Here is a 19,641-nt window from a genome sequence, read left to right as displayed (position 1 = left end):
CCCGTATTGTTCAAGTATATTGCCACCCAAGTGAGGCCATTATACGCAGCTATTAAAGTGAGACTGTATATACTTTTTCGTTATGCGCACAAAGTAAGGACAACTTTACGTGTATATTTTCTTACAGCTCATCAAGTGAGGACCATACAGTGTTGTCGATAAATATGAGATTAATCGTTTCTACTGCCTTTTTCTGTATAACACAGTAAGAATTATTATTGTTTCGATGTTTCAGTCACTTGTAGTTATAAGAAGATGTGGACTCTTTGTTCTTGCTCGTACTGTTTGTTAATTTTATAACATTTTAGTACCTCAGCATTAAATCACGGTAGCCTTATCGGAGACTAGCGTTAATAAAGAAATAGTTTTATATTTTTTAATAATTTACGTTAAAGATGGATAGGAAAGCAAGAATTTTGAAAATAGCGTTAGTTGAGAACAATAATAATCAAAATGGAGGACACAGTGATAGTTCAGTTATGTGAAATTTATATTGAACTTAAAATATAAATATAAAAGCCCGACTTTTGATCTAAGGGGAACACAGTTTTTACGGTACATACATATCTGTCATTTCCCTTCCATTTCCCCCACCCCTTATTTTTAAATAGGGAAGAGGGGCGTGTGCTAGCTCATTTGAAAGGATATTCAATTCTCTATCCAGTATTATTAACATTGACATAATTATCTATACAGAGTGTATTTTAGTATAGGTACTGTTGCCCCTGTCGATTTTCATTTTGAAATGAAAATTTTAGAACCTTAATTTTAGTATACAAGATGATTTACTTAATTTAATTAAACTTAATGTACCTTTTTTACTGACTTAATTTTACAGTTATTCCACTAGATGGCAAATACAGTGAATATTTGCATATGTTTTATTTCGAATAATCATTTTAAAATAGTTTTAGTTTTCTATTTTCTCTGAAAATTGTTGCAAAATTCTTGTTCTTATACTTAAAATCATGTCACTACAAATTTATACGAGACTACATATTAAGAGTATAGAAAGTATTATAATATATGACATACATGCTTTTTTCCATTTATTGAAGATATTTCACCTTATCCTGAAACAATGCAATGTGGCCAAGTGTCCTCAACTAAAAAAATATATCCCACTATTTTGATATTAAATGTATATTTTGTACTATAAACCGTATTGAAATAGATTGCAACATGTGTGCGTGGTTGGGATATTGACTGCGAAACCTAAGGCTTCATTCGCCTAATCATATTTACCTTTGATTCTTATAACAATAAATAAAATTGATTAACATTTTATATCAATATTATTAGTGTTTTTAAACAATATCAGTATGATATATCAGTATGATAAAGTCAAGATAAACAATACTATAACAGAAAGCTTTGAGGTCAAACAAGGACTGCGACAGGGTGATCCATTATCGCCTATAATGTTTAGCATATTACTAGAAAAGGTTATACAGGAATCAAACATTAATAGAACAGGTCTGATCTACCACAAAAAACATCAGTGCTTGGCATTCGCAGACGATTTGGTAATCTTGGCTAGGAGCAAAATAGAACTTATAGAAACACTCATGAAACTCGAGGAGAGGGCAGCAACCAAAGGATTGTATATAAATGAAGCAAAAACAAAGTATATGGAATGGACAAATAAGCAATTCGTTCGGGGGCAATACATAACAATGACAACAGCGAAGGGAACACAGTATAAATTCGAAGAAGTTGAGAGATTTGAGTACTTAAGAACTGTCTTCACAAGAGATCCTAACTGTGAAGAAAAAATACAAAAGAGAATTATGTCGGACAACCGCGCTATATTTGCTTTTTTTTTTTTTTTCCTGGAAGCCGTCTGTTGTGAACCGGTTGTACTGCAGCCACTTGGCTTATTGTACATCTTCCATTGTTTATGAAACCCATTCCAGAATTCTGGAACCCTGTACCAGCTTGTACAGGTCTAGTGGGTGGGTGCCATATAATTTTGGAGTCATTTCGATGTCTCCGAAAAGTGTTTGCCGCCTCCGATCCAATGCCTCACAGTCATGCAAAATATGGTTGACTGTTTCAGGTTCTCTGTTACAGAGTCTGCAGCTCAAGTCTCCATGAAACAGCCCCATTGTATGCAGGTGACCCTTAACTGGCGCATGTCCAGTGAGGAAACCTGTTATGACTCTGAGCTGATTCCTGCTTGTTTTCAGCAGTAACTCAGCTCTACTAGCACATGTCCGTCCGATATACATCTTGCCATGTGTTTGACCGGGTACACTCTCCCAGTGTGAGTTGTGTTGGCTTCGGATCCAGGCTTTTTTTCGTTCGCGGACGGTGCTTTTTGGCACTCCCACGGCCGGCTCTGGACCCAGGTATTTTGTAGCTGATGCTCTCTTGGCAAGTGCATCAGCTCTTTCATTGCCGTATATGCCCCGATGACCTGGAACCCATACCAGTATAACACTGTTATGTTGTGCCAGTCTATCAAGTTCTTGTCGACATTCCCACACCAGCCTAGAGTTCACCTTAGGGCTTATAAGAGCCCCAATGGCTGCTTGGCTATCTGTGCATATGTTAACCCGCTGCAGTTCGAATGCCCTCAGGTTGTTTTCTCTTGCACACTGCAAGATTGCAAAAATCTCTGTCTGAAATACGGAGGTACATTCTCCCAGTGGAATAGAAATGTTGAAATTTCCACCACTATAGAATATTCCTGCGCCCGAACCGTCTGCAGTTTTAGACCCGCCCGTATACCAGGTGCAACCCTGCAGTCTGGGTCGAGAGTTTCCTCTGTCCCATTCGTCTCGTGGGCAAATTTCCACTTGAAAAGGTACTTCAGGCATATATCTTGATGTCATATGGTCAGAAATCATCATCCATTCGGCATCATTAATTTCATTCGTTATTTTGCTATGTCCTGATTTAACTGGTACGTTGCTCAGGTTTTCTCGCAGTCTATAATAGCCCATTCTCGCCTCACCTCTTATTGTTATATGTAAAGGAGGGAGATCCAGTAGTGCCTCCATAGCTGCCGTAGGTGTGCCCCTCATAGCCCCCGTGATCCCGAGACAAGCAAGTCTTTGCACCTTGCTTAATTTGATGATGGCACTTTTTTGCTGCACTTTTGGCCACCATACCACTGATGCATATGTAATTGTGGGTTTTACTACCATGTTATAAGTCCAATATACCATGTCTGGTCTCAAACCCCACATTTTTCCATGAGTACGTCTGGCTACCATTAACATAGATACCGCTCTCTTAGTTATTCTTTCTATCTGCTGATTCCAAGTAAGTCTTGAGTCTAATATTATCCCGAGATACTTTACTTCACTCACCAGATTTAAATGTATACCATTTAGACTTAGAGGACCCAATTCCTCTGAATTCCTTCTTTTAGTAAATTTCATGATTTTGGACTTTAGAGGACTGATGTTAAGCCCTACATTTGAAGTCCATTCTGTAACTACTGTCAGAGCGTGTTGCATTCGATCTCTGACTGTACCATTAAATTTTCCGTGGGCTAAGATGACTAGGTCATCCGCATAGCCCAGGACGTGATGCCTATCGTTGTCGAGTCTAGCTATCAGGCCATCCATGACCAGATTCCACAATAGAGGAGATAAGACTCCCCCCTGTGGGCAGCCTCTGGCTACCTGAGCTGACACTGTATCCCCTAGCAACGTAGCATATATCACACGGTTTCTCAGCATGCAGTCTATCCATCTACAGCTTGTTTCGTCTATTCCTTTTAGACGGATCGCCCTTGTAATCGCTTCGTAAGAGGTGTTGTCAAATGCTCCCTCAATATCGAGAAATGCACCCAACATCACCTCTTGGTTTTCTAGAACGTACTCCACTCTCTGTACAAGATGGTGCAGTGCCGTTTCTGTGGAGACTCCCACTCGATATGCATATTGTCCCCGATGTATCGGACTTTCAACCAATACACCATCCCTGATATGCCTATCGAGCAGTTTTTCTAAGGTCTTCAGTACGAATGACATCAGACTTAATGGCCGCAGAGACTTGGCCCTTTCCTGTCCGATTTTGCCAGGTTTGGGTATAAAAGCCACCCTTATCAGCCTCCATGCTTTTGGTATGTACCCCAGCCCTAAACTAGCCTGCAGTATCTTACACAATTTTTTGAAAAGAAGGTCGTTTCCCTTCTGTAGAAGTATTGGATAAATCCCGTCCGGACCCGGTGATTTATATGGCTCGAATGAGTTTATTGCCCATTTGATTTTGTCCTGGTTTATAACTTCTTTTGCCACATGCCAGTTTTCCCTAGAACCATAATTCATGATATCCAGTCCGGTTTGCCATGTGTCTAGTGGTATCAGTTTTGTCTCAGACTCAGGAAAGTGCACCCTGAAAAGCTCTTTCAGGGTGTCTTCACCATTCTGAGTGTATTCACCTGACTCTTTTTGGAGCGAGGGAATACTTATCTGAGGGTCCTTTGAGAGAACTTTATGGAGCCTTGCCATTTCTGAAGTCCCTTCTATCTCTTCACAATGCCTTCTCCACGATTATCTTTTTGCCCTTCTCAGTTCCTTATTGTAGTCAGTCAGAGCTTTGCGATAATCGCCCCACTCGCCTGACCTTTTGGCGAAATTAAATTTTCGTCTAACCTCTGTCCTTTGATTTGCAAGATTATGATTCCACCAGGGAACTTTCCTGTTGGAATTCCTGACTATCTCCGGACAGTTGTCTTCGAACGCTGACGTGACAATCTCTTGAAATTGTTCGGCAGCCATGTCTAGGTCCAATGTATGCCTTATCTTCCCGTTAATCCTGCCTAAGCTATATTCTATGTCTGCTTGATATGCTTCCCAGTTTGTTTTACGAGGATTACGATAAGTTTCCTTCATAAGCTCATTGCCTGTCATTTCAAAACAAATGTGTCGATGGTCTGAAAAGGACACCTCATCTGACACATGCCAGTTTTTCACAGTTCTAGCCACGTTAGTCGTGGCAACTGTTATATCAATCACCTCCTTCCGTCGTGAAGTCACGAAGGTTGGTTTGTTTCCTACGTTTAATATGTCTAAATTATGTTGCATTATAAACTGTAGTACTGACTCACCTCTTGCATTGGTGTTTGTACTGCCCCAAGTCAGATGGTGCGCATTCGCATCACAGCCAATGATCAATTGCAATCCATTTTTCCTGCAATCTCTCACTAGCTGCTCCAATTCCCTTGATGGTGGTTGTTCGGGATCATCATATGGGAGGTATGCTGATCCGAAAACTATCTGCTTCACCCCTCCTCCATCTATGATCTTCATCTTTACCGTGGTTAAATCCCTGGAACAGTGATTTATCAACGGCAGTGTTTTGATGTTTCGTTTGACTATTATGCAAGTTCTCGGGACATCGGCAGATCGGCTATATATAAGCTCTCCACCAATACCCGATAGACCTCTTATTTTGCCCTTGTAAACCCAGGGTTCTTGTATCAAGGCTACATCAAACCTTCTCATGGCGACAGTAAGTTCTGCCGAAGCTGACTTACTATGCTGGAGATTCGCTTGCAGGATTCTGATTGGAGCCATCAATGCCTCTGATGGTTTTGAAGGATATCTTTTCAAGTCTGTAATACGCCTTGAAATTTGCAGCCTTCAATGTTTTATAGGAGACCTCGTCGATCGTGTATACGAGGATTTGCATGTCCTCTCCGACCTTCCGATTTTTCAACAACCAATCTTCCGTCTTAAGGTCTTTATTTTGCCTCTCTAAACGGGTTCTGACTGTTGATTCTTCAGCCTCTTTCTCGGGGATGCGGGCGAGGACCATAGGGCGTTTTGGCATGTGGCTGGGATCGACCACATTTAAGTCGACTCCTTCCCACAGGCCCTCCATAGTCCTTACCACCTCAGTGGTCCATTTTTTGGTATGTTCGTTAGCACAGTTTACCCACAGAGTACCTGCGCTAAACGATGTTTTATGGAACTGTAGCAGTTGATTTTGACTTTCAACAGGAGCCTCATCCACTGCTAGCTTTAGTTTGTTGATGATCAGGTCTGCGTGAGCCTGATCTAGTTGAGTATCCGGATGGTGCCTGTGTGGCACCGCTATCCTGAATACTTTTGTGACATTGCTGTATGACCTAGTCTGCTCATGAGAGCTCCTTGGTCTCTTAGCAACCCTTTGTTGCGGGGGGGTAATGGTATTCTCCCGCGGTATATTTGCTTTTAATGGGTTGTTAAGAAGTAAACATATATCACGAAGAGCAAAACTAAGAACTTACAAGACCGTAATAAGGCCGATAGTAACGTATGCTTCTGAAACATGGGTCACAACAAAAAACATCAAGAGTTGTTATTAGTTTGGGAGAGGAAAATGCTGCGCAAAATCTTCGGTGGGAAAAACTTAAATGGACAATGGGTAAGAAGAACAAATAAGGAACTAACTGAGCTCTATCAAGATCCTAACATACTAGCAGTAATTAAGGCGCAAAGACTTAGATGGTTGGGCCATGTGCAGAGGATGATTCCATCTAGAATTCCCAGAATGGTACTATCTAGTGCATTGGCAGGGAAAAGACGAAGAGGAAGACCGAGGTCACGATGGAGTAATGGAGTTAGAGAAGATATGAGAAGAATTAACTTAAGGAACTGGGAAACAAAAGCGACTGACAAAAGGGAGTGGAAAAGAATAGTACATCAAGCCATGGGCCTACTAGGCTCGTAGTGCTTACATATTATAATATCAGTTTTCTAATATTATCCAGTTCCATATCCAGTTCCGAATCCAGTGGTTATATTTCTTCCGTATTGTTTAGTTTCGCTTCCAGTGATTGTATTTTTTTTTTGTTTTTTTTTTTGAAATATTTATTTATTATTTTATTACTATATTTTTTTATTGTGCTCATAATAGATTGCAACATTGTCTACAGACATGAATGCAGTAACAATAAATAAAAAAATCGGAGATCCACACCCCGGATTTGAAATCGAAACCTCTGCTTTACGAATCCGAGATCCGAGGTCTACCCACTAGGTCACTAGGCTATCGCTCTTAGACAATATTTTTTCCTGAAACGGGGAACTTTTAAAGCCGGGTCTAGACTATGTAACAAAACATGCTAATAACAAAGTTGTACAACAAATTTTTTGTACAACTTTGTTATGTAACTTGTTAATAGCATGAGTATCCAGACTATATAACAAAAAACAAAACAACAACATGAGCATAAAGTTTGCAGCATTTTAGATGGATAGCTGGTGGGTTAGGTAGTATATAAAATTGCGTCATATAAGTATGGAGGATCTCTTCATAGCAACAGCAGCTTGTGTAATATTGTGGAGGCGACACCGGCGTGTTAAATTACTATTTTGGATGTGTCCTTCATTAGCAGCTCGAGCAAAATATAGGTAGTGGTACAGCTCTTTTAGCTGATCTGGAAAGAGATAACATAGACCCATCGACAGGAGACATTAAATGTGATGGCAGTTTTAAAAACTTCTTAAGAATAGAAAGTTCTGATTTTGAATTTCTTATGAATGAAATCGGCCATAAAATAGGCAGGAAAGACATTTCGAGATGCAATTCCAGTAAGAGAAAGATTAACAGTTATATTATTAGCAAAGTATTTATTTTTTAAACTTTTTACTCATTGTTTCAGAGAGGAAGTATAACATTTCTGTAGAATTTAATTCCTCAGTATTATCGTCTTCACCTGTTCATGATTGAGTGTCACTGTCTGTTTGAATTGGTGTAGCTGGAGAAGTAGCGGATGTAGGTGTAGTGGACGGAATAGAAAGGCTCAGATATATTGTATGATTGAGTGCCTGTTTGAGTAGCTGATGAAGCAGTCTGCATCTGTGTAGCGAATGAAGTGAATGTTACAGGTTTTATGTCTGAACACTCTGCTCTGTAGAGAATAGTATTTATGTCAAATTTAGAGTTGATTTGCACCGATTTGCTGTTAAGGTAATACATCGACAACCGGACTATTCAGAATAGCAGCAAGCAAAGTTAGGATAGCCATGCTGGTCGCCAACATCCGGAACGGATAGGCACCTTAAGAAGAAGAAGAAGCTGTTAAGGTTCCGCGTACTGCTTTTCTTTTGTTGGCTTGAGTTATGGGCGTACGTGCATTGCATTAGTTTTAACTACAGTTTCTGTATCTATTTTCACTTCTATTTCAGTCTATTCATCGTGTTTTTTATTTGTTTTTTAAATCAATAAATGTAGCTCATCCCATAGCAATCCCATAATACTCGTTACTTACGAAATAGCTCAATTAAATGAGTAGTCAGTTCTTTCGACAATTTCATCGCGTAAATAACCCTACGTGAACAGAGCAAAGAAAAATCTAGCACAATCACTCCAGAATGAAGAAGGCGATATGACTCCAACGGTTGCTGCTCGCATAGGTACTATGCCAGAGAAATGTTTCAATAACATGTTTTTAGGTGTAGATCAGTCGCGGTGCGGTTTTATAACTTTCTTTGATGTTTACCGACAGCTGTTGGATAACATAAAACATGCTATATAACCAGAAAAATGTTATACAACACTGTGTTTTAAAACTTGTTTATTTAAAATTTTGTAACAAGTTACAAAACTTTGTTATTTAACATGTTTTGTTACATAGTCTGGACCCGGCTTAACGGTAACTTCTTATAGGTAATACACTACAATTTCTGAATATTTTTTCTGAAATCTATCGAATGGTACCAAACACGATCCCACGGAGGTGGGGGGGGGGGGGGGGTTACTTTAAAATCTTAAATAGGAACTCCTTTTTTTTATTTCAGATTTGGATTCTTTGCGTAAAAATAAGCAACTTTTATTCGAAACGTTTTTTCTAATTACGGATAGGTGGCGCTATAATCGGAGAAAACGGGTGTTGGAAATGGAAAATTAAATTAAAATATGGAAAGTCCCCACTAAAATGGAAAATTTTACTTAACTTTTTTGGTTTTAGAACCTAATAATCACAACCCAATAGGTCCCCAAAGCACTCGAGTGACTGCACATTTAGCATACTTTGCTCCCCTACTATATGTATTATAAATAATATGCGAAGTAATTATTAACCCAAACAACCATAATTCAACTTTTATTTACTAATAAAGAACTGGACGAAAGTGTCACATCAGCTTTTATGAAACACATGAATATTTACATAAAAAGGTAAGTGATCTGCTTGAAATCGATATTCCCAAAATCATCTAAAAATTGTTTATACTTGAGTACTTTGAGACTCTTGTATGAAATGTGAATACCGAAATACGATTAGGAATCTCCATTATGTAATTTTTAAATAATACATAATTCTTAGGAAATGAAAGGTATTATACAAATGTGTTAAAAAATACTACCTACTGAAATTTTTTGATGGCAATAAATGATGAATTGGTTTATCGAATTTATTTTTAAGGTGATACAGTAGCGATCAACAGGTAGCCAAAACGCGTTCCAAGATTGAGGGTGTAATTTTGAATATTTTTTCGAGATATTTGGCACACGTATTTGTAATATAATAAAGAATGGCGGTACAGAGCCCAATTTGAAAAATATATTAATATGTGGAAATTACTCTGTAAATAAATACAATATTAAAAAAACGAGTCTGTACCGCCATTAAGAAGAACAAAAAAATACACTTTCTTCAAATAAACTTTTTTATCAGATGCCTAGATTTTGTGTCATTTTGGAACTACTAATGAAATAAAAAATTTTAGTAGTTCCAAAATGACACAAAATCTAGGCATCGGATAAAAAAGTTTATTTGAAGAAAATGTATTTTTTTGTTCTTCTTAGTGGCGGTACAGGCTCGTTTTTTTAATATTGTATTTAATTACAGAGTAATTTCCACATATTAATATATTTTTTAAATTGGGCTCTGTACCGCCATTCTTTATTATATTACGAATACGTGTGCCACATATCTCGAAAAAATATTCAAAATTACAGCCGCAATCTTGGAACGCGTTTTCGCTACCTGTTGATCGCTACTGTTTCCTCTTAAGTAAAATATGTCATTTGGATATTTTTTTAAACTCGATAGATCCTAGGGACATGTCGGTAGATCGGTAGGATCATCACTTTTGGGAGTTTTGGGAATATCCCAATTGATAACGCAATATACACCGACGCCGTCTACAACGAGCGACGAATCAGAGATGCCAGATTGGGGTACTTTCGCCCATTTTTAGGGTAATTTGAAAGCACATGGGAAAATTTTTATAGATTGAATTGGTTGGGGAATTTTTCGGGAGGAAAATTGAGCAAACTGAATTGCAATATAAATGTATTGTTATGATCTGCTTTTTATTAATTATATATTAATTATTATTTATCTGATTAATTATTTAATTGTCGCAAATCATACATAAAAATGAATAAAAAATCTCAGGGTGCCTTTTTATACTATAAAAAAATCTAAATTATCTCACGTTATACTTATCTTCCCTCGTGGGTTCAGTATCTCTTAGTTGATCCTAATCGGGATAAAATAGGGAAAAGAAATAAAGCAAAATATTAAAATAAACATACAGAATTGTCTTTTATTTGTCAAAATCAATACTCTAAACTCTATCAAATCTAAAACCTGTGGACACAGATGTCTGAATGAAATCTTTACCACTTAAATTTATTATAGTTAAAAAAAAACAATTTATCGGTTTGTTCCCGATGACTTTGGTAAAACAAACTAAACAAAACAAATTTATGTATTCGCAAGATTAGCTATACTTCCTATTTACTTTGAGAAATATTGGAATTTTAATTCATATGCCTTTTACTCAAAATTTTAGTTTCCGAACATAAAAATATCTTTCACATAAGTTGACTGACCTTTTGCTTCACTCACTCTGATGTCTTCTCGTGACCCAAAACAGCTCTCCCTCGTTGACTATGTTAAAGGCTACTCATCAAAGCCCTCTCCGTTCTCCAGCTTCAAAACTATCAGCATACCAGCACCAATTCTCCAACAAGCCGGGCCTCTTTTGACACGTACTCGATTCAAACAAAACTCCAAAAATTCTCTGCTCTCCTTCTCACAATAATACAGAATCAAAGAGGTATTTCGTCTCAATTTGATCTATCTCTCGTTCCACTTTTCAACACTATTCTCCACTATCAAACAGCCACTGGTATCTGCTAACTATCTATCCACTAAAACGTCGAACCGGTCCTCAGCGATGCCAAAAACATAATGACTTCCCCTTCAAACTCTCTTAATCATTCAAACTACTTTTCCCCTTCCACGTTGCCAAGAATCTGAAACATCGACTTTTCCATTCGACAAACAAAACAGTCACCCTCAAAACCATTCCGACCATCCTAATTACCTTCTGAGAACTATACAACATTTACTCGTGTTGAAACAAAGATACTAAAATTCCAAACTTTCTCCTAAAACCACTTTTCTAGAAATTGATAATTACCTCTACCCTAAACAATCTTTTTCCATTTTAAATCAAAATACATCGTTATTTTCACTTTAATTATTCACAAAAGTCTTTAATGGTTCATCGGAAAGCTCATTAAAAAAAGAACTCCACTTACATCCAAACTAAATTCTAATAAATATTTACAGATCAATATACAGGGTGTATCAAATTTATGTGCCCGCGTTATTAAAAAAAAATTAATTTAATTTTTATTTTGCCTTTGATTGATAAAATTGAAAACACAATATTATGTAACACATAACATTATATTAACATTATAACCTATCGAGTATTTGCTTCTGATTAAAAAAACCGAAAAATGGTTTTTGGAACAACCGCTTTTTTTGACCAGTTATAACCGCCAGGTTAAACCGTAAGTAAAAAACCGGTATAACCGAAAACCGGTTTTTTGTTCAACAACCGCCATCCCTACCTTGGTTGTTACAAATACAGTTCGCTGGAATAAGTTTTACCCCCCTTATTAACTTATTTATTTTTAGCACATAAGAAAAACGCTCGGATAAGTCGATTTTTAAAATAATCATAGTATATTATAGCGTAAATGTTTCGAACTTTACGCGATCCCTCTTCTTCAGGTGACAGGCACAACTTTGATTTTTTTAAATAGGAAAGTAAGTACATCATGTGACACCTCATTTAAAGGCTTTTTTCTACAACCGTGTTAAAAATGCAATTTTTAGAACTCCATACGTGCGTTAAAAATGCTACTTTAAGGCAGGGCCGGTTTTAGGGTTCTGAGCGCCCCTGGCAAAATAAAATTTGGCGCCCCTTCATATAAGAATATACAAATTTACTGCAAATATAAAAAAAATAGGAAAAAATCAAAATTTTACCATAAAGAACTATGTAAAAATATATTTATTTAAAAAATAGTAGGATAGTTATTACTTACAACTTATCCAACATAGGGCATAGCATAGCGAGCACATTTTAAGTTCAAGCGACGAAGAAGCGAGGTAAAAGATAAATGCACATTATCAACAACCAGTAAAAAATGTGATAAATAACTATTTAGATGGAAAATAAGCCACAATTAAATTGAAAAAAATAATTTTATTATCGTTTCGACGCCCAAATCGGGTGTCGTTGTCAAAATACTACTAAATTAAACAAAAATGTTGTTGCTTAGTAAAAAATTCGTCTAATAATTTATTTAATCTGACTCATTTATATCATTTAGTGTGTATAAATCTTCTACAAGACCAAAAAACATGTTGATTGTGCGCAAGATATAGCTGCATCCCCAATAACTAAATTGAGGGAGTGGCATCCACTTAGCATAAAATAACATGCGGATATTCTTTGCAAACGCGAGCTTGTACATCTTTATTTTTTCTCTTCCTTTTAGAGCCGTTGTGATATCCTTGGCCTTACAATCATCTATGCAAATTCAAATAAAATCATTCATTATTTTTTTTTATTATCTCATGAGCTTTTTATTATCTCTATGACTCGATACCTATAGAACCAAGCTATGGTTTTAGGTATCGAGTTACTAGGACAAACAATATGCTGCATACTAAAATTAAACCCGGTACTGTGGGATAAGAACATCAGTATAAAAACAAAAAGAAGAATATAATATAACACCATGACAAAAAGTATTCTGAATAATGGGTGTGAAAATTGAATAAAAAATACGAAAACCAAATGCAAAATAAGAGCAACAGAGATCGAATACCTAAGTAGAAGCTGTAGAAGGGATAGAATAAATAACATAGAGATTAAGAAAATAATGGTAATGAATTCAAGGGATAATAGACAACATAGAACAAAAGAGATTAACCTGGTACGGACATGGCAGAAGAGCAGACCAAAATCGTTGATAAACAGAATAACAGATTGGAGCCCGATAGGAAGAAGGAAGAGAGACAGACCCCGAAAATCTTTTAGAGATAAAATGGACGAAGCAATATTAGAAAAGAAACCTGCAGGACTGGAAAAACAGAAAGAACTGAAAATAACGGTCAAGTGAAATAATACAGGAGAAACTATGGAAATCCAGGGTGGTCAAGAAAAAACAGGATGTTTCTAAATAAATGCAACAAACTTTAAAGGGTAATTCTATATGAAAAAATAATGACAGTTTGCTCTATAAGCCTATGTCAGCAAATACTTCGTTTCCGAGATATGGGGTGTTGACATTTTTCTTACAAACTGACGATTTCTTTATTGTTCTAAAACCGGTTCAGATATGCAAATGAAATTTGATGTGTTTTAAGAGGTAATTATTGCGTATTTTTTGACATAAAATTAATAATTTTATATCTACTGTTGAAATGGTGTGAATTTTTTTAAAGAAAAACATAGTACGCCACTGAGATATTTCAAATAACAAATCATTTTGGAATTACTCGTTCAATTTATGATATATACAAAAATCTATTATTCCTTTTTTTCATACGTCGTTCGTGCCGTTTTTATGCAAAAATGAAACATCTTAACGCGTACAAAGTATTCGAAATAAATTTCTATATATTCGTATTATGAAAAAGAACTTGTCAATTCTAATTCATATAGATATACCTGGTTTGTTTTTTTTTATTTCAAATTACACACCCACGGACACACGACAATGTTGATAAAGCAAAGTTTACAGAACAGGAAGACAAAAATATCTAACCATTGAGGCTATAATGACAAGTAGCAGTATAATAATATCACTGACTATTCATAAATTTGTTGATACTTCGTAAATCTGATCTTCGTGTATTTTAAGTATGTATGTATAACATTGTAATACCATGAAAGTGATATGTATTACCTGACAAAAATGACCTTTAAAAGCCATAACAGTTTTTAGGTTGCATTATTTTTATTAGAGAATTTTTGTGAGCTAGAAATAGTTTTCTTATTGTTACAATTATTTAATATTAATTGTCTTAGGAGTAATCTTAGCCCAAAGATAATCTATAAAGTCCAAAAAAATAGTGAATGTAAAAAATATTATATTTTTTTTTTGTTTAGCTAATGCCTCGACAACTAATGGCCATTGGCATGGTAGGTACGGTAATTTTGAACAGTTAGGTACCTAGTGTCATGTGTAAGTAGTGTGGGTGTTGAGTAAGTGGCTTGTTACTTTGCAATGTCGACGTCATTGTCTTTGCAAAGAAACGCTAATTGTATCCGAACGTCTGCGGTCCCTCCGGTGAGAACCGATCCCACGAGGACAGAAACTATATTCATTTATTAATTTATAATAAATGAAAAATTTCCGACCCTGGTGAGATTCGAACCCACAACCTTTCGGATTTTTTCGATCCAAAGGCAGGCGCTCTTACCACTGAGCCACGGAGGGGGGTAAATATTATATTTATATATCAGCGTCTCTCAAAATTTGGCGCCCCCAAATTCTGGCGCCCCGGGCGGTCGCCCGGCTCGCCCGCCCCTTTATCCGGCGCTGCTTTAAGGCACTAGTGCTTTAAAATTTTTATGGCACTGCAATTCGTATTGATCGTATAGGCAATTTTGATGTAATATCAAAAAAATATAAAAATGGAATGTCAGTCAAGTTCAAGTAAAAGTTTTTGTAGATATTGTCCTGTAATTACGTTTGTAGAAAAAATATTGCATGATATGCGTGTTAAAAAGTGCATTTTTAAGGCACTCATGTGAATTGCAGAACTCGCTGTCGCTCATTCTGCAAACTTTCACATGCGTGCCTTAAACGTGTACTTTTAACACTTATATCATAAATAACTATTGAAATACTGATTACAAAAATTTATAGTATTTTAAGCCTTTCTGAGAGCATATGCGCAAAAATTTCGCTTGAATTATTTTTAAATGCGTTCATTTTTTTCGAATACTGAGAAAACCTTAAGTATTTTTAAAAAATTTAAACGCAGAAAGAAATATTACTGTATTATCCATGGTCGAAAGTCCTTGAGAACTTCTATAATATTTATTTTAATAAGTCACAGGGGTGAAAAAAAATAGTCTGATTTTTAATTTTAAATATATATTACAAAAGAAACTTTTTGTTCATTATAAGGGACTTTCTGCCCTCGGGAATAATGTAGTCTTCTATTTTGCGTTTAAATATTTTAAAAATACCTATTAGTTATCTCAGGATTCGAAAAAAATAAATGCGTTTAAAAAGAACTCGACCGAAATTTTGCGCCTACGCTCTCAAAAAGGATTAAAGTATTAAACATTTTTGTACTGTTTGAATTTATGCGACGATTGACGATCCACTGTTTTAAAGATTGGTTGAACAGATGTTGCCAGTTGTATGGTCCTCACTATGTGTATCGTAAGTTATTCAACAGGGCATAGAATATACATGGTTAGAAAATATACGCCAAAGTCAGCGCCTCTATGCGGAAAATCTCTGAACTAAAAATTGATGTGGACCATACAAAGTGAGGTCCCACTTTTTTTTGTAAAAAAACAGTGTTTGCTATCAGTACATGTCTACGAAAAAGTCTTACATTGATTGACTAAGTGAGGTCCGTATACTGGACCTCACTTTGTACAGGACCTCACTTCAACCGCAGTTTCTTTTGATATGTGGCTCACTTCATACGCTGGGAGTAAATATATATATATATATATATATATATATATATATATATACGCGAGCAACGCACCATGCGAGTCCCGATATATCCAGCAGACCACCCGAGACCCACCATAACCAAAGTGTATAATTAGATTTTTATTATAGAAAAATAAAGAATATAATATGAACTTTTATGGGCCCCAGAGAGGGGTAAGAAAAATCTTTTAGTTTAAAAAATCTATACGGAGCATACCGTGCGAGTCCCACTTACAAGTCAAAAGGACATGCGAGTCCCGCCAGTTATACATGGCACACTCAGCAAACAATATGAGACCCAGCGATGTTGCCACAACGCTGGGTCTCGTATTGTTTGCCGAATATTTTAGGTACTTCCCCGGTTTGTATATTTCACCTCGAATTTAACAGTTTTGTTTCAGCGGTTATTTTAATTCTTGTGAATAGTAAGGGCGGACGTAAAATAGTGATCTTAGGCGCAAGGATAAATATTAGCTACCTATGGAAAATAGATCAAAAAAAATTTTGGAACTCGCGTTGGACGAAAATAATAAAAGTAAGTACCTCAAGTGTTTTTTAATTTATGCAAAGTAGTTAATATTACTTATACACGTCTAATTATTTAAAGTTTTTACAAAATATTTATTATAAATGAATTAATAAATTAAAAAATGCCATTTTATTATAAACTTCGGAGCGCTTTTATAAATTATGTTTTTTTATTGGCAATTGTTGGTGGAATAAATAATTTTTTATTCTATTCTTATTTATTTCTTAAATTTTTAGAAAAAGATTATTCAAATGCAAATAAGATGGGGAAATCTTATTTTGGGCCGCCTAGCAAAACGAAACAAAATGCGAAGAAAAAAACTGAGCTTTTAGAGCCCAATGTAAAGATCTTATCGAACGTTAACCTTAAAGAAAAAATTTATAACTACTTGCAAACTATAACAACTCCCTTTTTTTTTTGAATGTCAAGAAAATAAAATAGATGAATCAACATTATCTGAAAGTAAAAATAACGTAGAGGTAAGTCTTGATCTCATTTAGTGTAAATTAAAGTATACACCAAGAAAACTATTTTAATTTTTAGACTCCATTTAATAAGTATGATAAAGAAAAAAAACAGGACCATTTAAAACCCAAAGCAAATATTTTACTGGAACCAGATGTTAAACTTAATGATAACATTGATAACGACTCACAACCTTTAAACAAAACCTTGGATTTATATGAATTTCAAGAAAATGATTTAGAGGAAAAAGCATCAAAATCGCCTGAGTACGACAAGGTAAAAATTGTTTTAAACAAAATATTTAACAAAAACTTGTTTATTTTCATACTACTTGTGTGTGTGTGTGTGTGTGTTTTTGGCATCAGACAAAGTCTATTTGCCACAAACTAAGACGTAAGAAAGATCAAATGTCTACTTTCGTCCTAATCACAAAATGAACTAATGTGTCATAGACTCTTTTATCAAATGAAGCAAGGAGTGCTGAAATATTTACTGGAAGAGGAAATTTTATATTATTTAATTCCGTCATTAGTTCCAATGTTTTAAGTGTATATTTAGTGCAGTCGAAAAATATAATATGGTTTAAGTCGCCTATCGACATATTATTGCACCTTCATACTACTTATTTGCTCTATTTTATAAAACGTAATATCTTAAAAAAGTCTTATTTTGGTGTTAATTATTAAATATTGCTTTAGCTGGAAGAAAAAACTTACACTCCATTAAAAGCTGTAAATTTTGATTGCTATCCAATTTTGACCAAAATTGACACGAATCTAAATACTGACCATAGAGACTATAAAGACAATGAAGACTTTAGCGAGTCACGTGACACATCCTCATATGTACCCGAAACGGAAATAGAGTCTGAGGGAGGGGAAGAGGAAACTATTATTCCAATTTTTAAGGTAATTTTTTAATACGACATATTTAATCAGTTCAAAAAAGTATTGGATAAATCCTTATTTTAAGTAAAATACAAAATGACAAGTAGATACTTATTTTAAAAGATATTGCTCAATGTAATTCTTTATTTATTTATAGACATTACTGATTGTGTGTTATTAATTTTAGACCATAAACGTAACTTGCCCTGAATCAACTTTAACAAAGGACGAACCCTCGGAAAAGCCCCATATTTCTAACGTAAGTTTAAGAATTATTAGGTTAATAATTATTAGCAGTCATTGGGAATCCCTTGTCAGGGCCGCTCTGTCCATACGTGATATAATATATAAGTGATATATATTTATGAAAAGGCGCTCCGGGTTTTTGGCTAAATAACAAAAAGCGCAAGAACTATCTTAACCTTTAACTACACGCGCATCAAGTTATAACATAACTACACGCGTGGCGTACTTTATACGCCACAAGAAAATACACATAAAAACAGCGGATTTGTTTATTTTTTTTTTGAAGAAATACATTTAGTTGTTTGTTGTAAACATTATTCGGCATCAGTGAATACTTGGAGTTCCTTCTCAGTAAGCCAATTGGGATTTATAACTGGAATCATCGAATAACTGGATTCCATGATAAATAAAATTACTAATAATTTTTTTTTTAAATGTGCTTTTTTACAGGAGAAAAAGTATTGTTTATAAAGAAAAATATATTTTGTGCCATAATGACTAAAAAACAATTAAAATATGTACTTATATTACTACTTAGATTATTATAATCGTGGTGTATATTGACCACCACCGGAAACAACAAATTACTGTCCACCTATTATTGTCCACCAACAAACTGTAAATTATGATCTTCTCAGAACGCCGATTATAACGAAACTAAAACCAAATTGTAAATCACATTCCAGTGACAGGTTAGATAGATAAACAAGGTCAAAAATTAAATTTTTTAATATATGTGCAGTAGAATTCTTATATCTGGCGTACAAAATACGCCAGCGCGTGTAGTTAAAGGTTAAATACATAATTTACGTTTATGCACGAAAACATCTTTGTCCTCCTTCAATAGTCAAGGACAGCATGCTTAACCATTGTTCCCACTAGCCAGAAGGGCGGATTATGGATTATGAACCCAGAGCCCAGCAATAGGCCAGCGTCATTTACCTGTTATTTATGATTGTCGTTCTTAAACGTGCATAGTTAAAATTTTGTGAAAAGTGGTATATAGGCCAAGGTAGATCCTCTCAAAATAGTCAAAATTCTAAAAAAAATTTAACAGCATTATGCGTACTTTATTTTGTAATTATTCGTTTAAGTACTTGAGGGGAAGTGGATCGGTAAGAAACAAATTTTGAATGGGGTTCGGTGGGGGTGGTTTATAGGGGTGGAAAATTTGCCTTGCGATTTCCGGCTTAGGTTCGCATTTTTTCTAATAATATTGAACGAAAAAGTTGTAGGTATTAAAAAATCAAACAACTTTTGTTCTATGTATTTTTCAACATAACCTCAAAATTTACTAGAAAAGCGCCAAAAACCACTTTTTTATGTTTTTCGGTGTAACTTTAACAAAAATTATTTAAATTTAAGCAAATTTGGTGGAAATATACCTTTTTGCATCTAATATTTTTTAAAAATTTTTTAATGGCGAATATCGAACGGTTTCCGAGAAATTTCACTTTTTCATAAAATGACACTATACATTCAATCGAAAAATTTGGTAGCTCAAATTGAGCTTTTTGACTTTTGTAGGTAGGCATTATCTTCGATGAAACGTGTACTTTCAAATGA

General features: G+C 35.3%; 1 protein-coding gene across 1 annotated transcript in view; it reads left to right on the top strand.

Annotated features, from left to right (window-relative positions):
• The window catches only part of LOC126886087 (uncharacterized), a 49,136-nt gene that overhangs the window by 24,652 nt on the left and 4,843 nt on the right, over window positions 1-19,641 (top strand). Inside the window, exons 2-5 of the mRNA XM_050652930.1 lie at window positions 16,714-16,817; window positions 17,021-17,218; window positions 17,641-17,850; window positions 18,017-18,088. Of these exons, the coding sequence (XP_050508887.1) occupies window positions 16,714-16,817; window positions 17,021-17,218; window positions 17,641-17,850; window positions 18,017-18,088 (584 nt within the window). The remainder of the gene's footprint in view (window positions 1-16,713; window positions 16,818-17,020; window positions 17,219-17,640; window positions 17,851-18,016; window positions 18,089-19,641) is intronic.

The sequence above is a fragment of the Diabrotica virgifera genome, chromosome 6 (genome assembly GCF_917563875.1).
Source record: "Diabrotica virgifera virgifera chromosome 6, PGI_DIABVI_V3a".
Classification (NCBI taxonomy): Eukaryota; Metazoa; Arthropoda; class Insecta; order Coleoptera; family Chrysomelidae; genus Diabrotica; species Diabrotica virgifera.
This window is presented reverse-complemented; position numbering and strand designations above follow the sequence as displayed.